General features: G+C 34.3%; 1 protein-coding gene across 9 annotated transcripts in view; it reads right to left on the reverse strand.

Annotated features, from left to right (window-relative positions):
• Positions 1-19579, reverse strand: part of Msp300 (Muscle-specific protein 300 kDa) — a 186188-nt gene that overhangs the window by 149502 nt on the left and 17107 nt on the right. For 3 of the 9 annotated variants that reach the window (XM_070107520.1, XM_070107519.1, XM_070107518.1), the window contains exon 1: positions 13055-16196. The exons of 3 other annotated variants lie outside the window; for them this stretch is intronic. In XM_070107520.1, coding sequence (XP_069963621.1) covers positions 13055-15356 — 2302 coding nt within the window. In that variant the 5' untranslated portion in view covers positions 15357-16196. Of the gene's footprint in view, positions 1-13054; positions 16198-19579 lie in introns of those variants that run through there. 3 more of the 9 variants (XM_070107517.1, XM_036366508.2, XM_070107522.1) reach the window with 2 other exon arrangements.

Consider the following 19579-nt stretch of genomic DNA (forward strand, 5'->3'; position numbering starts at 1 on the left):
TTTTTAAAATAATATTACTGTGTACTAATGTTAAGAATATTTTAAAACAATTGATACAGTTGATACAGTAGATTTATTTTAAAATGTTAAGAGTACACAGTAAATTTTTTTATGTCCAAAAATTGCGTAGACAGTCACACAAACATAGGTGTGCCTCTAATATTAAATTCCGATTTTTGTTTAACTAAACGCTATTAAATCGTTGAAGTCAAATACACCAATTCATTAATAAATCAATTTAATATATAATTTATACAAGCCTAGTCGCACTCAGACTAGTTATGAACTAGTTTTTTTCGAACTAGTTCATTTTTATTCAAGTAATTCTAAATTCAAACTAGTTTTGTTTTAGTTAATTTCATTTCGTTGAGATGTTTCCAGTTATAAACTAGGTTTCTTTCTGTCTAGTTCGGCTCACAGCAGGGTATGTGCGGCATACGCACTTAGATATTTAAATGTGATGTAATTACATATGCAGTTTGAATATTTGTTTATTTCTACGTTGTTAAGCACTTTCTGCTTTTCACATATTTTTTCACAATATTTATTTATTAAGTACTTTCATATATAGTATCATATATATATCCAGCAAACTACATTTCCTTCCCAGCTAAGCATTAGCATACACAACGGTTAAAAACTGTACTGTATGTACATAAAAATAATATTTATTAATAGCATGAATTCTCACGCAGTATTTTTGTTACAGCTTACAATTACAAATATAACAACATATATATATATATACATATATATAGTAGTATAAGTATATCTAAGTAAATAGGTCATGTCGAATAAAATTACTATCACAATAACACCAGCTGTCTGCGGTTCTAACTTCTGTGTCGATTCACGCTATTGCGTTTGAAACACATACATACGTATACATATATTTTTTGAATGAAGCATAGCTCTTTTTTGCAGCGAAAAATGTAGCTTCATTCATCAAATTTAATTGCTGCTGATAGCTGTATTCAATATTCAGTAGTCCGTCATTCTACGTCAATAATATTGTATAAAGAATCAGAGACTATTAATGGCTGCTTAAAATGCAAAACAAGAAAGAAAGTTATTCATTGGGCGTTCGAGAAGAATTGTGCGTGGAAATAAATAATAATTTAGATATTTGGGTAAGAAAATTCAATAATAAATTATTAATCATGCGCTCAAATAATGAATCAAACAGAACTTAGCAAACTCTGTGACACATTTCAGGAATGCAAAATAAGTTCGGTACCCACATCGAATAATCAAAGTTACTGCCAAAATACATACATATATGCCGGGAGTCGAAGAGCAAATAACTGTTTCTCGAATATTAATTTTTTGATTTGCAAAACGAACTAAAATTTAGAGTTTAGATCTGCGTTAAACGCAAAAGTAAAGATTCGCAAGTGGTTCGGTATAGACATATAAGCACCGAAGGTGATGTACCCTACATACGTCCAAAATATGCTGGTTACGGACGAAACCAGTAAAATATCATCAAACTGATTTTTGAACATCATAAAATGTGGTTGATCAAAACAGCTGATACTCGAAAAGTATACTAGGAACGAATTGTGCATGCCTTTCCTAAAAATTTGTGTGTGCGAAAGCGCTGTGGAAATTGAGTGCACGCGAGCTGACAATCACACCTTGTCTTATTGAAAACGAGGGCATAATTGAATCGATTGGACTTTGGCTGGCTTCTGTATGAACTGTATTCTCCGAAATTGGATGCCGACGACATTTTTCTGTCCTGAAAGCTGAAGAGAATGGTCGCTTGAGAGAAATTGAAGCGTAAAACATGGTCACTGCCTTGGACGGGGAAAATAAAGGCCTCATCACTTCTTAGTGGAGGACTTAAGTTTGTAGATCTTACTTTTTATTTAACGGATAATAACTAGAAGCATACAGAAACATGTTATAATGTATATTTTTATACAAGCTTCTTTTCCCTGTTGAATTTGCGAACGGCACTTTCTATATCACAAGTTCATAGGTATGACTCACCGATTTTTTGAAAAAACAATACTAATTAAATATTTAGAACATGTGTGTATACATATGTATGTATTTTCAGTGTATTATTCTATGAGCCTTTCAAAACAAAAACAATTTCAAAGTGTTAAAAAGTTAAGCTTTAGAATGAAATAAAATTGCATGTTGTTAAAAGCTTAAAAATAAAATCCCACATATATAGAAGATAATGCCATGAAATAAGTGTCCAAAATGTTGAATTAATTCTTTGTAGATTTCTAATTGTATGGCTTAATTCGTTAATTGAAAATCACCGAAACAAATCAGCTAAATAAACATACAAAGAAAAAAAACAAAATAAAGAAAGAAAAAAACAAGTAATGAACATGAAAATACAATTTAAAAAAAATACTTATAATAATAGCTTAGCAACCTCGTACACAAAAAAGCTTGTTAAATATGCAAAAATAAACAATCGATTAGAATAACAAATAAGAGCCGAAAAAAAGGGCAGAATAATTTAAAGAGTTGTACTTGGCATAAAAGCGTCAGACAAAAGCAGTTATGAATGTTTGTAGATGTGTCTGTATACGAATATGGTTATATGGACGCCATTTGTGTGGGCAAATCACTCGTACTTTGCTCTACACGATCGTGTATTGGAGTATCTAACATACTTGTACATATATACACACAGATGTATATACATGCATATGTGTATATACTGCTAAGCGGCCCAAAACCTAGTTTGATTTTGGTTCTTTTCAGAATTTTTAAGGAAGCTGCTGAAATGCCACTTTTTTTGTGTCAACTCTTGTGCCCAATTTGCTTTTGCCAAAATTCGAGAGCAGTTAAGAAGCTCGTTCAGCGCAGACTTCAAAACGCTTGTAGCTAGCAGCAACTATTGATTTTGGCAACTATTTTGCATAATAACAAATGGATAAATAAGTGTGTTGCCAAATCGGGAAGCATGTTAGCGCACTTGTCAAACTTGTTGACCCGTGAAGTGTTTGAAAGTTTACTGACAAAATATAGATGGCTGACAAATATAGAAAATGGAAATTGTATAAGTTGAAGTTCTATTTTTATAAAATTTTATTTTCAGATTTTTTTATTATTTAATTTTTGTACACAAAACGCTCAAAGATTTGTTTTTTAAAAGAAAATTTGTAATATTAGTCTATAAGCGTAAAAATTGAGGGTACAAATGGAATTTGTATGTCAATATGCTGTACCGCTACAGCAATTTCGGAGTAAGTGCACTTCTAATTTACATCCGCTAGATGGCGCTGAGTTTGCTATTACAATTAAACGTATTTAAAATCCTAATTGACCTAATTTAGTTTTAGCGCTTAATATAGCACGGTTAAATCTTTCAGTTCGACGAGTGAGTTTCTTTAGTATAACTATTTTTTGAAAATAAATCATAACAATATTTAGATTTAGAGGGCTATACTCAACTGAGTAACGTCAGAAACTATTTTTTGAAAATAAATCATAACAATATTTAGATTTAGAGGGCTATACTCAACTGAGTAACGTCAGAAAATTTTTTTAAAAGCAAATATAATGGTTTTCTACTTGATTTCAGAGAAGATACATCTGCCATTATACAATAGTTAATTTAAATTAAAAGAAGATTCATAAAGAAAATTGATTGCATAATAATAATACGATAATATCTAAACCAACATAAGCTAGATAAAGCAGCTCATAAATATATTGATTGAAACAGAGATAACTTGTGGAAACTAGAGGAGGTGCTAATGCTTTGCATAGCGAATTCTTTGAAGTACGCAAGAGCAAATTCTCTCGTATATATGTATGTACAAGTACAATAAGTTCGTAAGCGAAGTCAGGAACTGTCATATATATTATTAAATACGCCGCTCTTGAAAACCACGCCATGGCGCCCAATAAATTCCAATTACTACATATAACAGTGAACAAGTGAAATCTGCTTACGAATATTACTGACATAAATTCTTCAGACATGAAGTAAGTCAATTTAGAGCGCAAATCTAAATAACAATTAAACGATTTTTTAATTAGCATAAATATGAGCAAGCTAATAAAATGTTTGGCCAATCTCGCTTTTTAAAAACAAAATGACATGCAAATTGCATGCATGTGCCCGAGTATGTACATTTTATAAACTTGAAGAATATAAAGTTGTATAGTCATGTCTAAAATTTAAATCGTCTCTTAATTAGCGCTAACAGTTAAAGTACCTATAACCATTAGACGAACTCAAATGCGCTTGTGTGTGTACGCAGCCTTAACTGTTAAAATTATTTGTTTGAGAATTTCTCCGAACGGCGCTTGGTTTGGTAGCCGTCTCTACAACTGTTTGGCAAAAAAAAATTAAGATCTTATTCAATTAGTGCTTATAGTAAATGATGTGTGCTTATAGTAAGCGCATATGTGCCACATATGTAGGTATGTACCAAAAACATTGCCTCTGACAAGCAAATTTCTTTATTTAAATTTAAAATTATTAGAATTGTCTGTACTTAGCATATACAAAAGTATATTGCTTGAACTTTTCTAACCTTGAAATTTACGAGGCACACACCAGGTCAATTGATGCTTGAATTTTTTTAATTTAAATTTAATTTATTAATTTTTAGTAAGTATAAGAGTATAATTACTGCTCTTATACCAATTTTTTATAAGAAGACACAAACGGCAATAGTTCTTGGATATGAGTACATCCGTACTACATCGTATTTTAAATAAATTAAGCATATTCCACAAAGTCTGAACATTTTTGATGATAATTGCTTATAATAGTACCGTTATTTTTCAAACGAGTGACAGTAGAACACACGCTCTGTTTGCACAACAGTCGTGTCTACGTAACCGGAACGGACCCGAATTTTTATGCGGCCAAGGCCTGTCAACTCGGCAGCATTTCTCCATATTACTTCGGAGATAATAACAAAAGAACATTTGCTTAAATAAAAACATAATCAAAGCAATAACAAAAATGTGTATTTTAAAAATTTTATATTATTCTATACTCAATTTTTTTCATAATTATATTTCCACAGAAATAATTTTGTTTTGACATTCACAATACAAAAACCAAACAAAAACGATATGTTCTGGCAGAGAAAGTGTTGCTAATGTATTCTAAATACATTCACGGAAATCTCAATACTGTTCAATAATCATTACACCCTCGCTTACAAAAAAAAAAAAAAAATTGCTTATCAACTAAAAATTGATGATGTCATTAATGGTTAAAGTTTGCCCTCGAAAATCTGTCAGAGGAAACAAAAGCACAGACAATCGCGTGCATCAGGCAGTTTTTGAATGAAAATAGTCATTATATTTCCATTACAAATAGTTGTTCATAGCACTTAGCTTGGGGAACACAAATATAAAATACTTTACTACTTTGAGTCATCGTCATTATATAAATAACTATATGCACATAAATTTAACTTTTTTTCATAAAATTTATAATTGTAATTTAACTGTAAAATATGCATTAGCATTAGCATTCTCACAGTAATTCCTTTTGGCGAAAATGCATGACGACATCAAATAATTATAAACGACAATGTCATTGCAAAAAAACTGCATTCGTGTTAGTCTATAATTAAATTTCTAATCTTCAGCGTTAAACGTTCACTTTTGTAATGCTAACGCAGTGAATTGCTTGTGTTTTATTAGCCATTTTTTTAAGTACCCATATTTTATGCACAAATAGAAATAACATCTAACCGGTCTGTCTGGCACATGACTTTTGTATATATGTATGTACTTGTATGTATGTAAGCTGCTGGGCATGAGTACATAGCATATATACAAGTGTATACGTAAATACATCATATGCGCATATTTACAAATAAAATATTGATTTTCAGCTTGAAAATGTATGAGTAAGGTGAACAATATGCGCTTACCAATGCATGTTTGTTTATATACTATATATTATATATATGTACATATATATGTATGTTTGAAATGTCGCCTATTAATCCATTAGTCCTGAGTATAAATGCATTTCGTTGTTGCACTTCAAATTTAAGCGATAAATCTTAAAGCAATCAGATTAAATTGATGGATGGAAAATTGTTGTAGAAATATAAAATATACTTATACATATATATGTATATATACAAATTTATATAATGTATACTATGCATAAAGACTTGGCTAAGACTTAAACGCTCGATTTATTTCAGCAGTAAATAAGTCTTGGTAACACGATTCCATTTCGTTGTCGATGGTGGTAAGTTAGGGCCGGATTCACAATGGGTCTCCTAAAGGTCTAGATGCCTCATCAGACATCCACCCTAGGACATGTAGCTGTTAGTATACGTGGTGTAGATGAAAACTCAAAACACCATATAAAGGTTGTATTCTTAATTTATTTGACCGTAACGATGTGTTGTGGTCTAGAAAAACTGATTTGACGAAATTTTTGTATCGAAAATCAGAGTTGTTTCAGCCAACTTAAAGATTTCAAGAAATAAATTTCGGAGAAAAAAATATAGTGTTGCTTAAACCAACTGAAAGTTTACGAGAGTTAAATTTCGAAGAAAAAAACCATGAATCTTCAATTCCATTAGCGAGTTAAAGTTGCAATGCTAAAGTTGTCAACAGATTTTCTTTTTCATAGAACTGCCGAAAATATATCAGATTTATATTAAAACGATACAAAAAAATGTCTATCAAAACTAAAGTTATGACGAAGATTAGTGTGATAAGGAAAAAATACAGATGCAAATTTTGAGCTTTCACAATATACGTAGTTATTATTTGAGCTTTCATTAAGAGCTTTTGAGCAATAGAAGGAAATTGAGACAGCGTGAAAGTTTTCATACTCTCTTATGTATAATATTTATAAATACTTATTGATTTGTGGTATACTTAGCGTATCCTTGAAAAAATGCATGAATTTTGATGTCAGATAAAGTAACGGAACAAGCCGATAGCAAAAAAGAATGAAAGTGAATTCATTTTGACCGTGAAAATTATATAATAATTGTGTTAGTACTAATGAATTTTTGTTTTTATATCAACATTATCTTTATGGCACTTTGTACCTCATATTATACTTTCCATGTTTTCTCGTTCTACGCAATAAAATATTCTAGGTAATATTCGCATAATCTTTTTTTTTTTATTGTTTTCGTCTTTATATATGACGATATTATTTGTCGGCGGATTTTATTAATTATACCCTAAACAGGAAATAATATTTTTGCCACGATGTTTATAACACCCATAGAGAAACGTCAGAGACCCTATAAAGTATATACAGATATAAATGAGCAGCGTTACGAACTCAGTCGATTTAGCCGAGTCCTTCTGTTTGTCCGTTGGTCTGTCTGTATATATGCGAACTAGTCACTCAGTTTATGGGATATCGATCTAAAACTTTACACAACTTTCTTTTTCTTTTCTCCCCATTTGTCGGAACGGCCGATATCGGACAATTATAACATATAGCTACCATACAAACTGAACGATCGAAATAAAGTTCTGGTATGGAAAAGTTTTTGATTTGACGAATATCTTCACGAAATTTGGCATGAATTATTGCCTAAGACAACACTACAATATCCGATCGACTACAACGTTCTGACCGATCACAGTTCGTGTAAGGAATCTTTGTATTTGTGAAGGGTATTATAGCTTCGGTGCAACCGAAGTTAACGTTTTTTGTTTTTTTTTTCTTTTCGTTTTTATATGTGTTATAATATTTGTTGGTGTTTTTTGTTTACTTTTTTTTTAACATTTTGTATAACAAAAAAATTGTATTGAGCGTCATCAGAGCGTTATTTCCGTTAATTGGCTATTATCTAAAAATTTAACGCAGCAGAACCGGCTTTAATGACAATTTATGGCGAGCAAAAGGCGGCTTCGAGTTTTATTGATTTAGAATTATTTAAAATCGTATTTTAAATTAGAATTTCAAAGTCGAGGCTGATGCTGCAAACGAATACAATATGGTGGCGCTGGAGATCGGGGGTTTCATATTTATTCTTAACTACTACGGGTAAATATCAACTGATGATCTCATTAACTAGCAACAACAAGCATGTTTGTATATATATATATATGTAGATACATATGTATATATATATATGTGTTATGGCATGTATGTATATACAAGTATTTATGTTACAAAACTTTAAAACGTCAGAAGGCGTTTGATGTTTTCTTTTCTTTTTACTTTTTGCTACCAACATTTCGCGCATCACTGCTCATCGAACGTGTCGAACGGCAATTTACACTTATGGCCCAACATTATAGTTGCTTAAATCTAACTTAGTTATTTATTTATGTAATACAATATTTAATAATAACAAACAAGCAGCAAGAAACCAGTTAACGAAAATCGCCAAAAAATTCCTGTTCGCCTGCCGAGTGAGCAAAACAAACAAAAACACAGAAAAAGAGGGCAACCTACAAAAAACAACAACAAATTTTGTTTCTTAATCTTTAAGTAATAGCCAAATGACATGCCAAACTAGGGTGTGTACTTTGAACGAGAATAAAAATAATAACAAAAACAGCGACAAATCGAAAAGCTTTCGTTAAAAAACGAAAAGGATAAGAATAACGAAATAAAATACGAATAAAAAAAACTTGGCAAATAAAAATTGATTTTTCGCGAATTATTGCACGCCCTTGTTCCTCGTGCTTATTCAACTTTGTACAATTTCATATATATGTATATGTGAAAAAAGTGCGCTTGTGTCATGGGCGCAACTCGCACTTCAATCAGAAAACTTAGAACTTCCATTTACGTTGTCTGCTTCAACTATGTTGCATGCACACTCATACTAAGGCAGGTGACGAGTTCCAAAGGAGCTATGCTTGCGGCAGAACTGTAGGCGTTTTAAAACCGGCTCATATTTTGTTGTTCAATATAGTTTTTTTTTTTCAAAAAACCTTTGCAGAAAGCTTGTGTGCTGTCAGTGGCACTTAAGTGCTTTAAATAATGTTAAAATTCACTCGTTTATATACATACATATATAATGCAATCAGAAACTTTTTTTAAGTTGTTCGGAATTATGATTGTTCCAATAAAAGGACTGGTTTGAGCTGGTCATATATTTAAAGCATGTTTATCTTGGATATGAATTGAACATCAAAGTAGTCTAAAACAAGAAAAAAAGTCAACTTCGGCTGCACAGGAGCTATAATACACTTTTTTATAGCAGAAAAGGATATAAAAAGATCGTGATCTTAATTTCGATCGGAAAGTTTGTATAGCAGCTATATGCTATATTAGTCCGATCTGGATAAATTCGGAAGTAGCGCTGCTTAAGATAATAATCGGTACCAAATTTCGTGCAGCTATCTTGAAAAAAAAGTTGTAATACAAGAACTTAATTTAGATCGAGCAGTTTGTATGATAGCTATATATACTTATGCTGTTGTCTGATATCAGCGGTTCCTACAAATGAACAGCTTTTTGAGAAAAAGAGGGTATGTGCAAAATTTCAGATCGATATCTCAAAAATTGGGACGGATGAACAGGCAGACGAACCTGGTTAAATCGACTCAACTCATTACGCTGTTCCTTCTGATTCCCATATTCTCTTCAGGATCTAATGTGTTTGCAACAGCATATCCTTATGCCGAAATCGAGATGCAATTTCCAACTAAAATGCCACAATTTACACCAAACTAGTCTTAAATCAGTACTTCTTTAACCAGTCAAGCTTTCCGCAAGCGAATGCAATTACATACTTTACTAAGCCCAAATTATTTTTCTTTTTGTATATATAAACCAGAAAATACATAAAGACATGAGTTATGTGCCTACAGGAGAGCATGCGTTGTCACTTGGTATTATGTGGGCGTTGGATAAAATATCGTAAGCCATATAATAACATATACTAGTTTAAAAAGAGTGTATAATGTGCATAAAGGTAATTATAAGTAGCTTATGTTAGTATTATATGCTCGTTTAAAGTAAATCCCACGTATTGAACACTTATCGCACTCAAATCGGACATTTTCTGACATTAACATACGAAGCATGAATTAAAAAGAAACATTAATTTTTTTCTGCAACGGACCAGTGTGGAATTTAGAGTGACTAAGCTTATTAAAATTATGTGTGAACATTGAGAAGTCATTGGTGCTTTACAGGATTTGAGAGTTATTATTTTCGAAGCAAAAATTTTATTAACCTTAAGCTCGCTATATAAAACATGATATTAATCACGTTAAAAGCAGCAATATAATAAACATTGAAAATCTTTCAAGATCTAGCAACACCAAACTGCTGAATTGTTGTTGTCAAAGGTCACTCGAAAATTAGAAACTATAATATTTGTTAATAACAATAAAAAAAACTAAAATCAATAGTAGTGTGTGAATCGAGCCTATTGTTTTGCACAGCTTGTAAAACAAAAACGACATTTAACTTAACGACTCAGCCATAGGTACGTTCAATTGACTTCGACGGCGATGACGCTAGCGCTAAATGTGGCAGCATTTTAATTAGAAAATTACTTCACACCGCTAAACTTGCATGCGAATTACAAGCTTTTTCCAGTTAGGTGCAAACTCGAAAATGGCAGTTAAACTAGATGAAGATACAGAAACAAGTTTGATTACTTAATTGGCTGTACGTGCTAAAAGTCCAAATTAGAAAGAAGAAAAATAAAAGCAGCGCTGTAAGAGAACACTATTTCTAGTGTAAAACATATGGGAAAAAGAGATAATTATTGAAGAAAGTCTTCTACAAACATTTGCATTCAAAACTAATTAAATTCTTTTTTGTAACAAGTTTTACCAATTTTAAAAGCATACTTAAGAAAAAATAATTACTGTAAAAAGAACTTTTTCGAAAATTTTGTATTGATTTCTTTTCTTCAAGACACGACTTCTACCCGGTCCACTGGGATAACATACATCATAAAATGTTTAAGAAAGTATTCATTCTCATATGAAAAAATTATCTATATATCCATAAAAACTCAAGATTTCGTTGAAACTATCCAAATACTAGAAACAAGAACGAGATTGTAGTCAAACCTAACCCAGGTTCCTACAGGTACCTTTTGGATAATATTGTAACCGAAATTTAACTCGATTACATAACGTATATTACATAACGTATCTTTGCCCTCTGGCTTCAAATAGTCGAGAACAAAGATAAGTGAGTCCCGGATGAGTTGATTACACGTCCAAAAAACTGCAACAAAAGTTCACCGTGACTGGTAAATAGATAAAAGAAAGGCAAGCTAACATTCAGAACCTTTCTAAAAGAGATATGGATATATTAAAGGAAACGCCTATCACAGTAACGGGCAACATCAATGATTAGTATACATGAAAAAGATATTTTAATATCCCACACAAGTATTCAGTACAATGGGGAAGCTTTCTACCATTTCTTCTGGTTGCCTACACTTACACACTTATTATTTAACGTATTTCTATTCCTCGAATAAAGACTGGTAAGCTATTATCTACACGCAGTCGCATTCATCACCGCAACGTTAACGCCGACAAATAAATTATTTAGCTTTTTGGACATGTTCACAAGCGTTGGGTTTTTGAATTTTTGCTGTGTCATTTTTAAACAATGCACCGTCAAAAGTTTCGTGGGTAGTTGATATTGATTATTTTCACGAATTTATTTTCTTTAACTAACAAACGAACTAGCAGCGCTTGTTTGCTTGCCAACACAATATCTTGGGAATTAGCAACAACTACAAAAAAACAATAATACAACAATAATATGCACAAAGAAAAGTCATGCTGGTTAAATACCGGGTATAATACCCATATTGTACCAATAAAAAGCTGCTAAAGTCACTAAGCGCATAAGTGCATATTGTAGATATTACGCATACTTTCTACCAAGTTGTAGAAATGTCGCAGTTTGCAATAATTTTTTTTATATGAATTTTATAGTCATAATTTTTTTTTTATATGAATTTTATAGTCATAATTTCTTTATATAAATTAAAGATGCAAGAAAAAATATAAAAATTTACACAGAATTTATTTCATATAAAACTCACAACCCCGTTGCCTAGTCTTATAATTAAATAGTGAACTTGAGTGCCTCATTAAACTCAATAGTTTTCCAATGATAGTGCAAACACACTAGTGCAAACATGACGACTATATCATATACAAAAAATGGGTATAAACTAATGCCAACTTTCGTAGGTAGTCAAACGAAGCACAACCAATGAAGTGCACTTCGTTACACACCGCTAATAAAGAACTGAAAAGCAAAAAAAAAACAAAAAAGTTATAACGTAAAATAATACAAATATTAAAATGCGTAACTATGAGCATAAAGCAATAAAAGTTGTTTATATTTAAATCACACACTATATACGAGTATCTGTCATTCTTTCAAATCCGAACGTGATTTATCTCTAGTCAACAGCGAACAAGTCACGCACAACGTATTTCGACAAAAAAAAAAATATTGAAAATGAAATCTCAACTTGTTAGCACATTCCCCATGGCGACTCATTTGGAGAAGCGCTGGCAAAACTTGAAATACAATTTTTTTTTTAATATCATAATTTTTTGTGCAAATTAATGCTTTTTATACACTGCGCGAGGAACCATTGCTCAACGGTTAGCTGGGAAACTCCATAGATAACGCAGAGCAACAGAAGCTCTAATCCAGAAATATAATACTACTCGATTAATTAGGCGCTAGTAAAGATAAATATGTTTTTAGCAAACATACGCGGCCACCACTGTCTATCCTACATTGAATCGGCAAAAATTACAGGAAAAAATCCTCCACCTATCTCCTTAAATAATTGCTCTCGCCTAAGGCCTTACCATTTGATTGTTGAACGATATAATTGGTTTCAAACAGAAATTTTAAGCCTTCGAGACTCGAACTTACTAACACCAGAAAGGAAGTCCTAGTAAGATTAAATAAATATCAGCAAGCTGGAGCCTGACAAACCGAAGTTTTTCAAGGCTTCGGCTTGCAACTGATTTGTTGTAGAGTGTTTCAGCAAAACAACGATAATATTTTCTATTATTGAATAAGAAATACATCCTTGACCCGCACTTAAATATATGTTTCTATAGTTCTACTTAAAATATAAGTACTTTCGCAAATGTTTACCTCTCTTCTCCCTGATATGACTGTCGTATTGGGAGTTGCTGCGTGCGAAATTAATCGCTGCCATTGTGGATTGGAATTCTTGGTATTCGTCTTGAGTACTTTGTTGTTGTAGTGTCTGATGACCTGTCAGACACTTACCGAAAGTACTACTAGCAGTTATCGTTGAAGGGGTTGTCGGCGTATGTATTACACTTGCACTTGCACTTGCACTAACACTCGGACTTCGACTGCGGCTGACTTTGCCGGCTGTCTGGTTGGGCTCCACACGTGTGGGCACAATTACCAGATGCTTTGCAGCGACGCCTTCCGTATCCGAATCGTCACTTAAATCACTTTTCAGAGGGTTTTCGGCTTTTTCCTGTCCAATCGTGCTGCTACCCAAACGTACATTAGCACCAGATAGAGCTAAACCAGTTGGACGCGTTAATTTTCCGGCAAAAGCTTGACGCTGTTGTTCTTCGCGGAGTTCACGTTCTTCACTCGCATGCCTACTACTAGTTACTGTTGTCGTTGTAGTCGTTGTCGTTTTCTTCTTTCTGCTGACAACTCGTTGCGATTCTTCTGCGGAAGAATCGTGCGATTGGCCCGTCTCTAATATGCTAGCCGTATGCGTACCCGTTACTCTATGTCCTGCCGCGGCTTCGCCTTTTTCTGTACTGATTGTTACTGCTTCGCCTGATTGCATTTGCCATGGGGTTTGTTCCTGAGTATCTAAAATCATATTTTCTCTAGTGCTGTTGATTTCCATTTGTTGTTTTTGCCGTTGCTGTTGGTAATACCATTGGTCCGACTGTTGCGGTTGCGGTTGTTGTTGATGGTGGTGGTGGTGTGTGCTACCCACGGTAATGTCAATGTTACCAGGTGACGTTTCCATCGCAACGTTGTACATAGCAGCGGCACCACCGCCACCGTCCGGACTACGCGCTAACTGACGAATGCGCGCCTGCACAGAGTCAGTAATATCGCTGTTTTCATGATATGTACTCGAGTCGAGAATTTCATCCTCCAAACGTATTAGTATACGGCGACCACCGGCGGTCATATCTACAGATCGTGGTGGTGTTGCACTAGCGCGACCGCTTACAGAACGCGGCACGGAATCTTCGCGTTCTCTCTCCATGGATTCGAAGAAAGCGCGATTCTCCCGTTGGGGTGAAGAACGAGGCGACACATAACCTTCACCATGACGGAAAATTTTCTCTTCATGCTTGCGCCCATCACTTGTCATGGACGAAGTGACGATCGTGCGTACACCATCAACGGCATGAACTTCTCGCACTGTCTTCTCGGATTCCAGAAAACGAGCAGATGCATGTTTCGGATCGCCAGGACTAACGGGACTTATCGGATATCCAGGTCGTGTTGTTGTGCGTAGCGTGACATTGAAAGGGCTACCTGTAGCCGTTGAAATTTCTTCATATTGCTGTGAGCTCGTTGACAAATCCTTCTTAACAATGCGACGTGTCGTACGCAGTGTTACATTAAAAGGGCTTGCTGATTGATCGTCTCCTGCATCGATATGTCCTGATTCATTACCGGGGCTTAGTTTAGTGGTTGTACGCAGAGTGACATTAAATGGCAACGCTGTGTAATCTTCTTGTACCTCTATCCGACGCGGCGAAGGTTGCGGCGTATGGCGCAATTGCACCTGTTGAAACGCCTGCTTAGCCGCTTCGGCTTCAGCTAATCCACGCTGTCGTTCCCTACGCAGACGTTTCTCAATTTCCAGCACATCAATATCAAAAGGATTTTCTAATGTCTCACCAACAACGGTGATGGCTTGTGTTGAGTGTTCCGCAGTTGAAGCTTCCATAAATTCGCGTCGCAACTCTTCGGCACTCTCATCTGGCGAACGCTTAAGACTACCGCCAGAGGACCAAACCTTTTCATACTCCGCCACTTTCTGGCGTAAACGTTGTGGTGTCGTTGCCGAATCAAGCTCTTCCTCGGCCACATATTGCAACGAACTAGAGCTTGAGCTGCTCTCATGGAATTCCGACGAGCATTGTATAATCTTACGCGTAGTGTAAGTGCGCGTAATTGTTGACGTCTCCAGCTGTTCGTGTGTGTCATCCTCAATAACAGTGCTAATGTCGGTCACAGCTGGTTCTAATGGTGTTGCAGCGCCACTTGAGGGCAACACGTCAGCTGTTCGATTTAATCGCCGTGTCCGTGTAGCTGGTACGGGTGGAGGCCCAGCGTCTGCATACTCATTCTCATAGTTGGTATCACGATCTCGACCCCTATCAACTGCTGTTGGTGCAGTGGGTGGGTCTTTATTCTTTCCTGGATCACTGTCCATGACATCGATATGTTTGTTGCTGCTTTTGTCATGTACGTCCAGTTGGCAGGACAACACATTGGCGTTGTCTCAGCGTCTTTTACGTCGCACAATTCACGGCTGTTTCTCTATGTGTCCGATTGTATACGAATGGTGCTGAAGTAAAAACTCCACATGCAAGACAATCGATTTTTCTCACAAAAACATAACGCCTCGGCCAGGACTCACGCTCCTACAATAAGGATTTCGGCGTACGCGTGCCAAAACAAACGTAACGAATATGGCAATATGGCACTTTTAACTCGGCAAATAGAAATTAATTTTATTGCGTCTTTGTACGCTAAGCAGCTACGCGCCGTAGTCAATAGTTAAACAAAAAACGGATTAACAAACACAATTCACTTTATGCTTCTCACTTTTTACGTCGCGCACCCTTTTTGCTCACTTGAAAGGGCTCTCAAATTTTCATTTATTAAATTTTCAATTTTCTCTTGTTTTCTTTTTCGTTGATTGATTAATCTTTTACACAATTTTTTTTTATATTTTTTTCAAAATTTATAGTGCAAGTGCTGTACATACTATTTTTACCGTAAGCTTGAACGGTTTAGTATTCTACTCGTGTTTCACACATTTAATTTGTCACATAAAATTTGCTAATTCACACAAATGGCGTTCGCATAAATATGTATGTAGTAGCCTTTTCACAACTACTTAACAACATAAATTTTCTTCTTTGAGGGATAATAATGCAAAATATTTTAAGTAGAAAAATATATACATATGTATGTATTATGTATATTATTTTGTGCGTTTTTTCGCCTTCTTGCTATTTATTTCCAATCCGTTGCAGTAGAAAGCCGGTTCGATACTGAAACCGAGACTGACCAACTAAACTTCAAGTGCTGCTACACACCTTTTTCTCGTTGCTCCAAAACGCCAACGACACGAAGATCCAGCTTCAACGTGAGCGCCAGCATGGAGAAAATAACATCGATTTTTGAATGGATAACGAGACACGCTTGCTGGAGCGCTCAGCGTGTGTACAAACATGCATACAGACATACTCGTATATACATACATATGTACAAGGTATAGTAGCGATGAGAGCATCGGTATTTGCCGGAGCTTCTTACTACGTTTTACGCTCGGCTAAAACCACCACCACCACAACACCTTGAGCAAGCGACATGCCAGCACTACATTGTACTATAGCAGTGAGCACTAGGGGAGGAACGTATGCAACGACTGGCAAATGCTCTCGAAACTGTGTCAGCGTATGTCCACTTGGGGTTGATAAGCCCTGCTGTTAGCACTTATGTAGCTAAGTATGTAGACATTTAGGTATAGATGAGCGCACGTTAACTCTAGCTCTCTATGGCTGTTGGCGCGCTTTGTGCGCCACAGCGGACACGTTTGGTTGAGGGGGGTTTGTTTTGAATGTGACATCATCTTCGTAAACATTTCACGCAACATTTTGACGAAAACAAAAAACAGTAGCTGCACGCTACACAGTAAATAGAAGGTATATTAAGAGGCTAAAAAAAAATTTTTTTTTTATGTTTCCAGCTAACAAATGAACGGTACATTATTTTATATTTATGAAGTTCGTTTTATTGCCAAAAATGCATTCGGAGGTTTAAAATCGCATATCGAGGTTGGACTGCTATTTGAAACAGTTTTTCACTATTAGTAGAGGCTTGCGTTGAGCTTAGACCTTGCATCATACGCTCAATTAGCAAAGTGTAGTCTAGTTTGATCTAGATTCGTGTCTATTTTTAAAAATAAGATATGAAATATCAAAACATTGCTCATTCTCTCTAAGCTTACTCCATTTTATGTGGTTTTGTGAAATAAAAGTGATGAATTTGTGAATGCAACAAAATTAAAAATAAATTCAGTAATTTTTGTTTCACCCTTCTCTTTCTTCTCTCTGGTTTCCTCAAAAAAATTAAGCCCGCAGCTGTCAAAATTTTATATCGGCTAGGGGTGATGCTACACTTATGTAACGTTAACTAAAAATTCAAGATGGACACAGACAACCTTCCCAGCGAACAAGTCGACAAGTTTTAACTGTTAGATAATCAAGAAGTAGACTGACATACGCTCTGCTAAAGCAAATAGTAAACCAAAAGATTTAATTTTTTATCTTAGACACTTAACTAATTAAATTTAAATTTCGTCTTATAATTACTGAATCAGCAATTATGCCTACTGAAGAGTTCGCTCAGAGTCGACACAACTATCGACAAAAGACGAATAAATAGTTAGCCTTGTTTAGTATACCTTTTATTTGCACTTTTTCAACTGTCAAGAAAATCAGTTCAGAATATTATCTTGCCAGATTATCAGCAGTAGGTACTTAATACATGCAACTCAATGATTTATAAAAGCAATGTCAACAAAACCGCAAAACAGTTGTTCAGGATTTTATTCAATTGTGTTTGCTTTACGCTTTCGTTATTGCACAAGGTCAGTTCGGATATTCAATACATAGAATACTAGATGTAAATATGTAGTTTACTTCAACTATCACTTCTGTATGATATACATATGTAAATACTCTAAAAAACATATAATATTTCTTACTTTAATAGAATAACACAAACATACATACATAAATAGTTAGTAAGAGCATGAATTACTACTGTATGACTTCATAAATATAAAAAAAGATTGTTTACAACACCTCAAAATTTCCCCGATTCCATTTCGCTATACTCTTATCATATGTAGATGTGCATTAAACGCAGAACCAATGAAGCTCTAACAAGTCTTAATGTGATTACACACACTCAGCGCTTTATGGGACACCATTTAGCTATTACCTAGTTTTGTTGTCACGACTTTTAAGAGAGCCTCTGTAAGAACATACACATATATATATATATATATCTATATATATATTATATATGCTTACTATATATGTATGGTCACACACCCACAATGTATGTAAATATGTGGCGATATTGCCCTTGCTGGTTGACATCATAACATAATAGGTGGCGCTAACTAGTAAAAAATAAATAAACATCAATGTTTTGCCACTGCCTGGCGTACGCAAGCCTCCCTGTAAGAAATTCGCTTGAAACATATGACTCTATCAGCTTATAACTCAAACGAGAACAACTATATAAAAATAATAATTAGAACTCAAGTGATTTAGATTTTATTTCAAATTATTGCCAAAATGAAAATTAAAATATTTTTTTACAATTTCCATCCCCCCTTTAGCGGTTTTCTCTTGTGCACAGTAATGCTACTTATATCTATATAAAATAATTGTCAGAAATATTTGCAATTCCTGACCGAGTATAGCTAAAGTTACGTCACACAAAAACCTTAAACATGCGCTTATACTTAAAAGCCACTCACGAATCTCATTTTCTCGCTGATTTCTCATTTTAAGAGTTTGTGTAATTATGTAAGCCACTTTTTACTTTTAGATAGCTCAGAATTATCGCTGATCATGATGATAATGAGTGCATTATGTAGCCTCACACTTGCTAACAGTTACTTAACAGGCACCTAACAGAACTGCAAGACAAGAGAAATCAGCTCACATATCAATATATTCTATAACAACCCATTTTACATATATACATACGCACAGTTATATGTATGTATGCTTATGTTTGACCTATTGTCATTTCATTGCCATCGTCCGACTTGTTCGCCGTTATTTTGTAGTTGATTAGATAGCAGATAGTTTTGAAAATTACGTCATGACAGCGCACTAGTTTACATGTGTCGTGTACATAAATCATTCATATCTGTAGATGTAAATATGTTCATCGCATTCAATAAATCTATAGTATATACATACAAACATATAATAGGATAGCATATGTAGTCTCCATTGCAGTCATTTAAAAAGACACTTAATTAAATTAGACTACAGGCAATAAAATGGTGTTCACCTCAAGCGCATCGAGGATCCGTCTAACGACTATGGTAGTTAACAATTGGCTATTTATGTACATATGTTTGTATGTATTTTCTCAGGCTTTGTAATTTGAATGTACAATGTGGGTTGACATCATAACTTAGTTTTATGTACGATTAATTATGAATGTGTGTAGATGAGAAGGAAAGTGTTTTTAACACGTACCATTATATAAACAAATGTATATATGCATATGTTATTGAGGTATACATATACATACAGTCTTTTCTCATATGCATGAAGAGGTGTTGCATTTACAATGTGACCTTTTATATAAGGTGTTTAAGTGTTTAAATATGAG

Source organism: Bactrocera oleae, chromosome 3, assembly GCF_042242935.1.
Source record: "Bactrocera oleae isolate idBacOlea1 chromosome 3, idBacOlea1, whole genome shotgun sequence".
In the NCBI taxonomy this organism is placed as follows: Eukaryota; Metazoa; Arthropoda; class Insecta; order Diptera; family Tephritidae; genus Bactrocera; species Bactrocera oleae.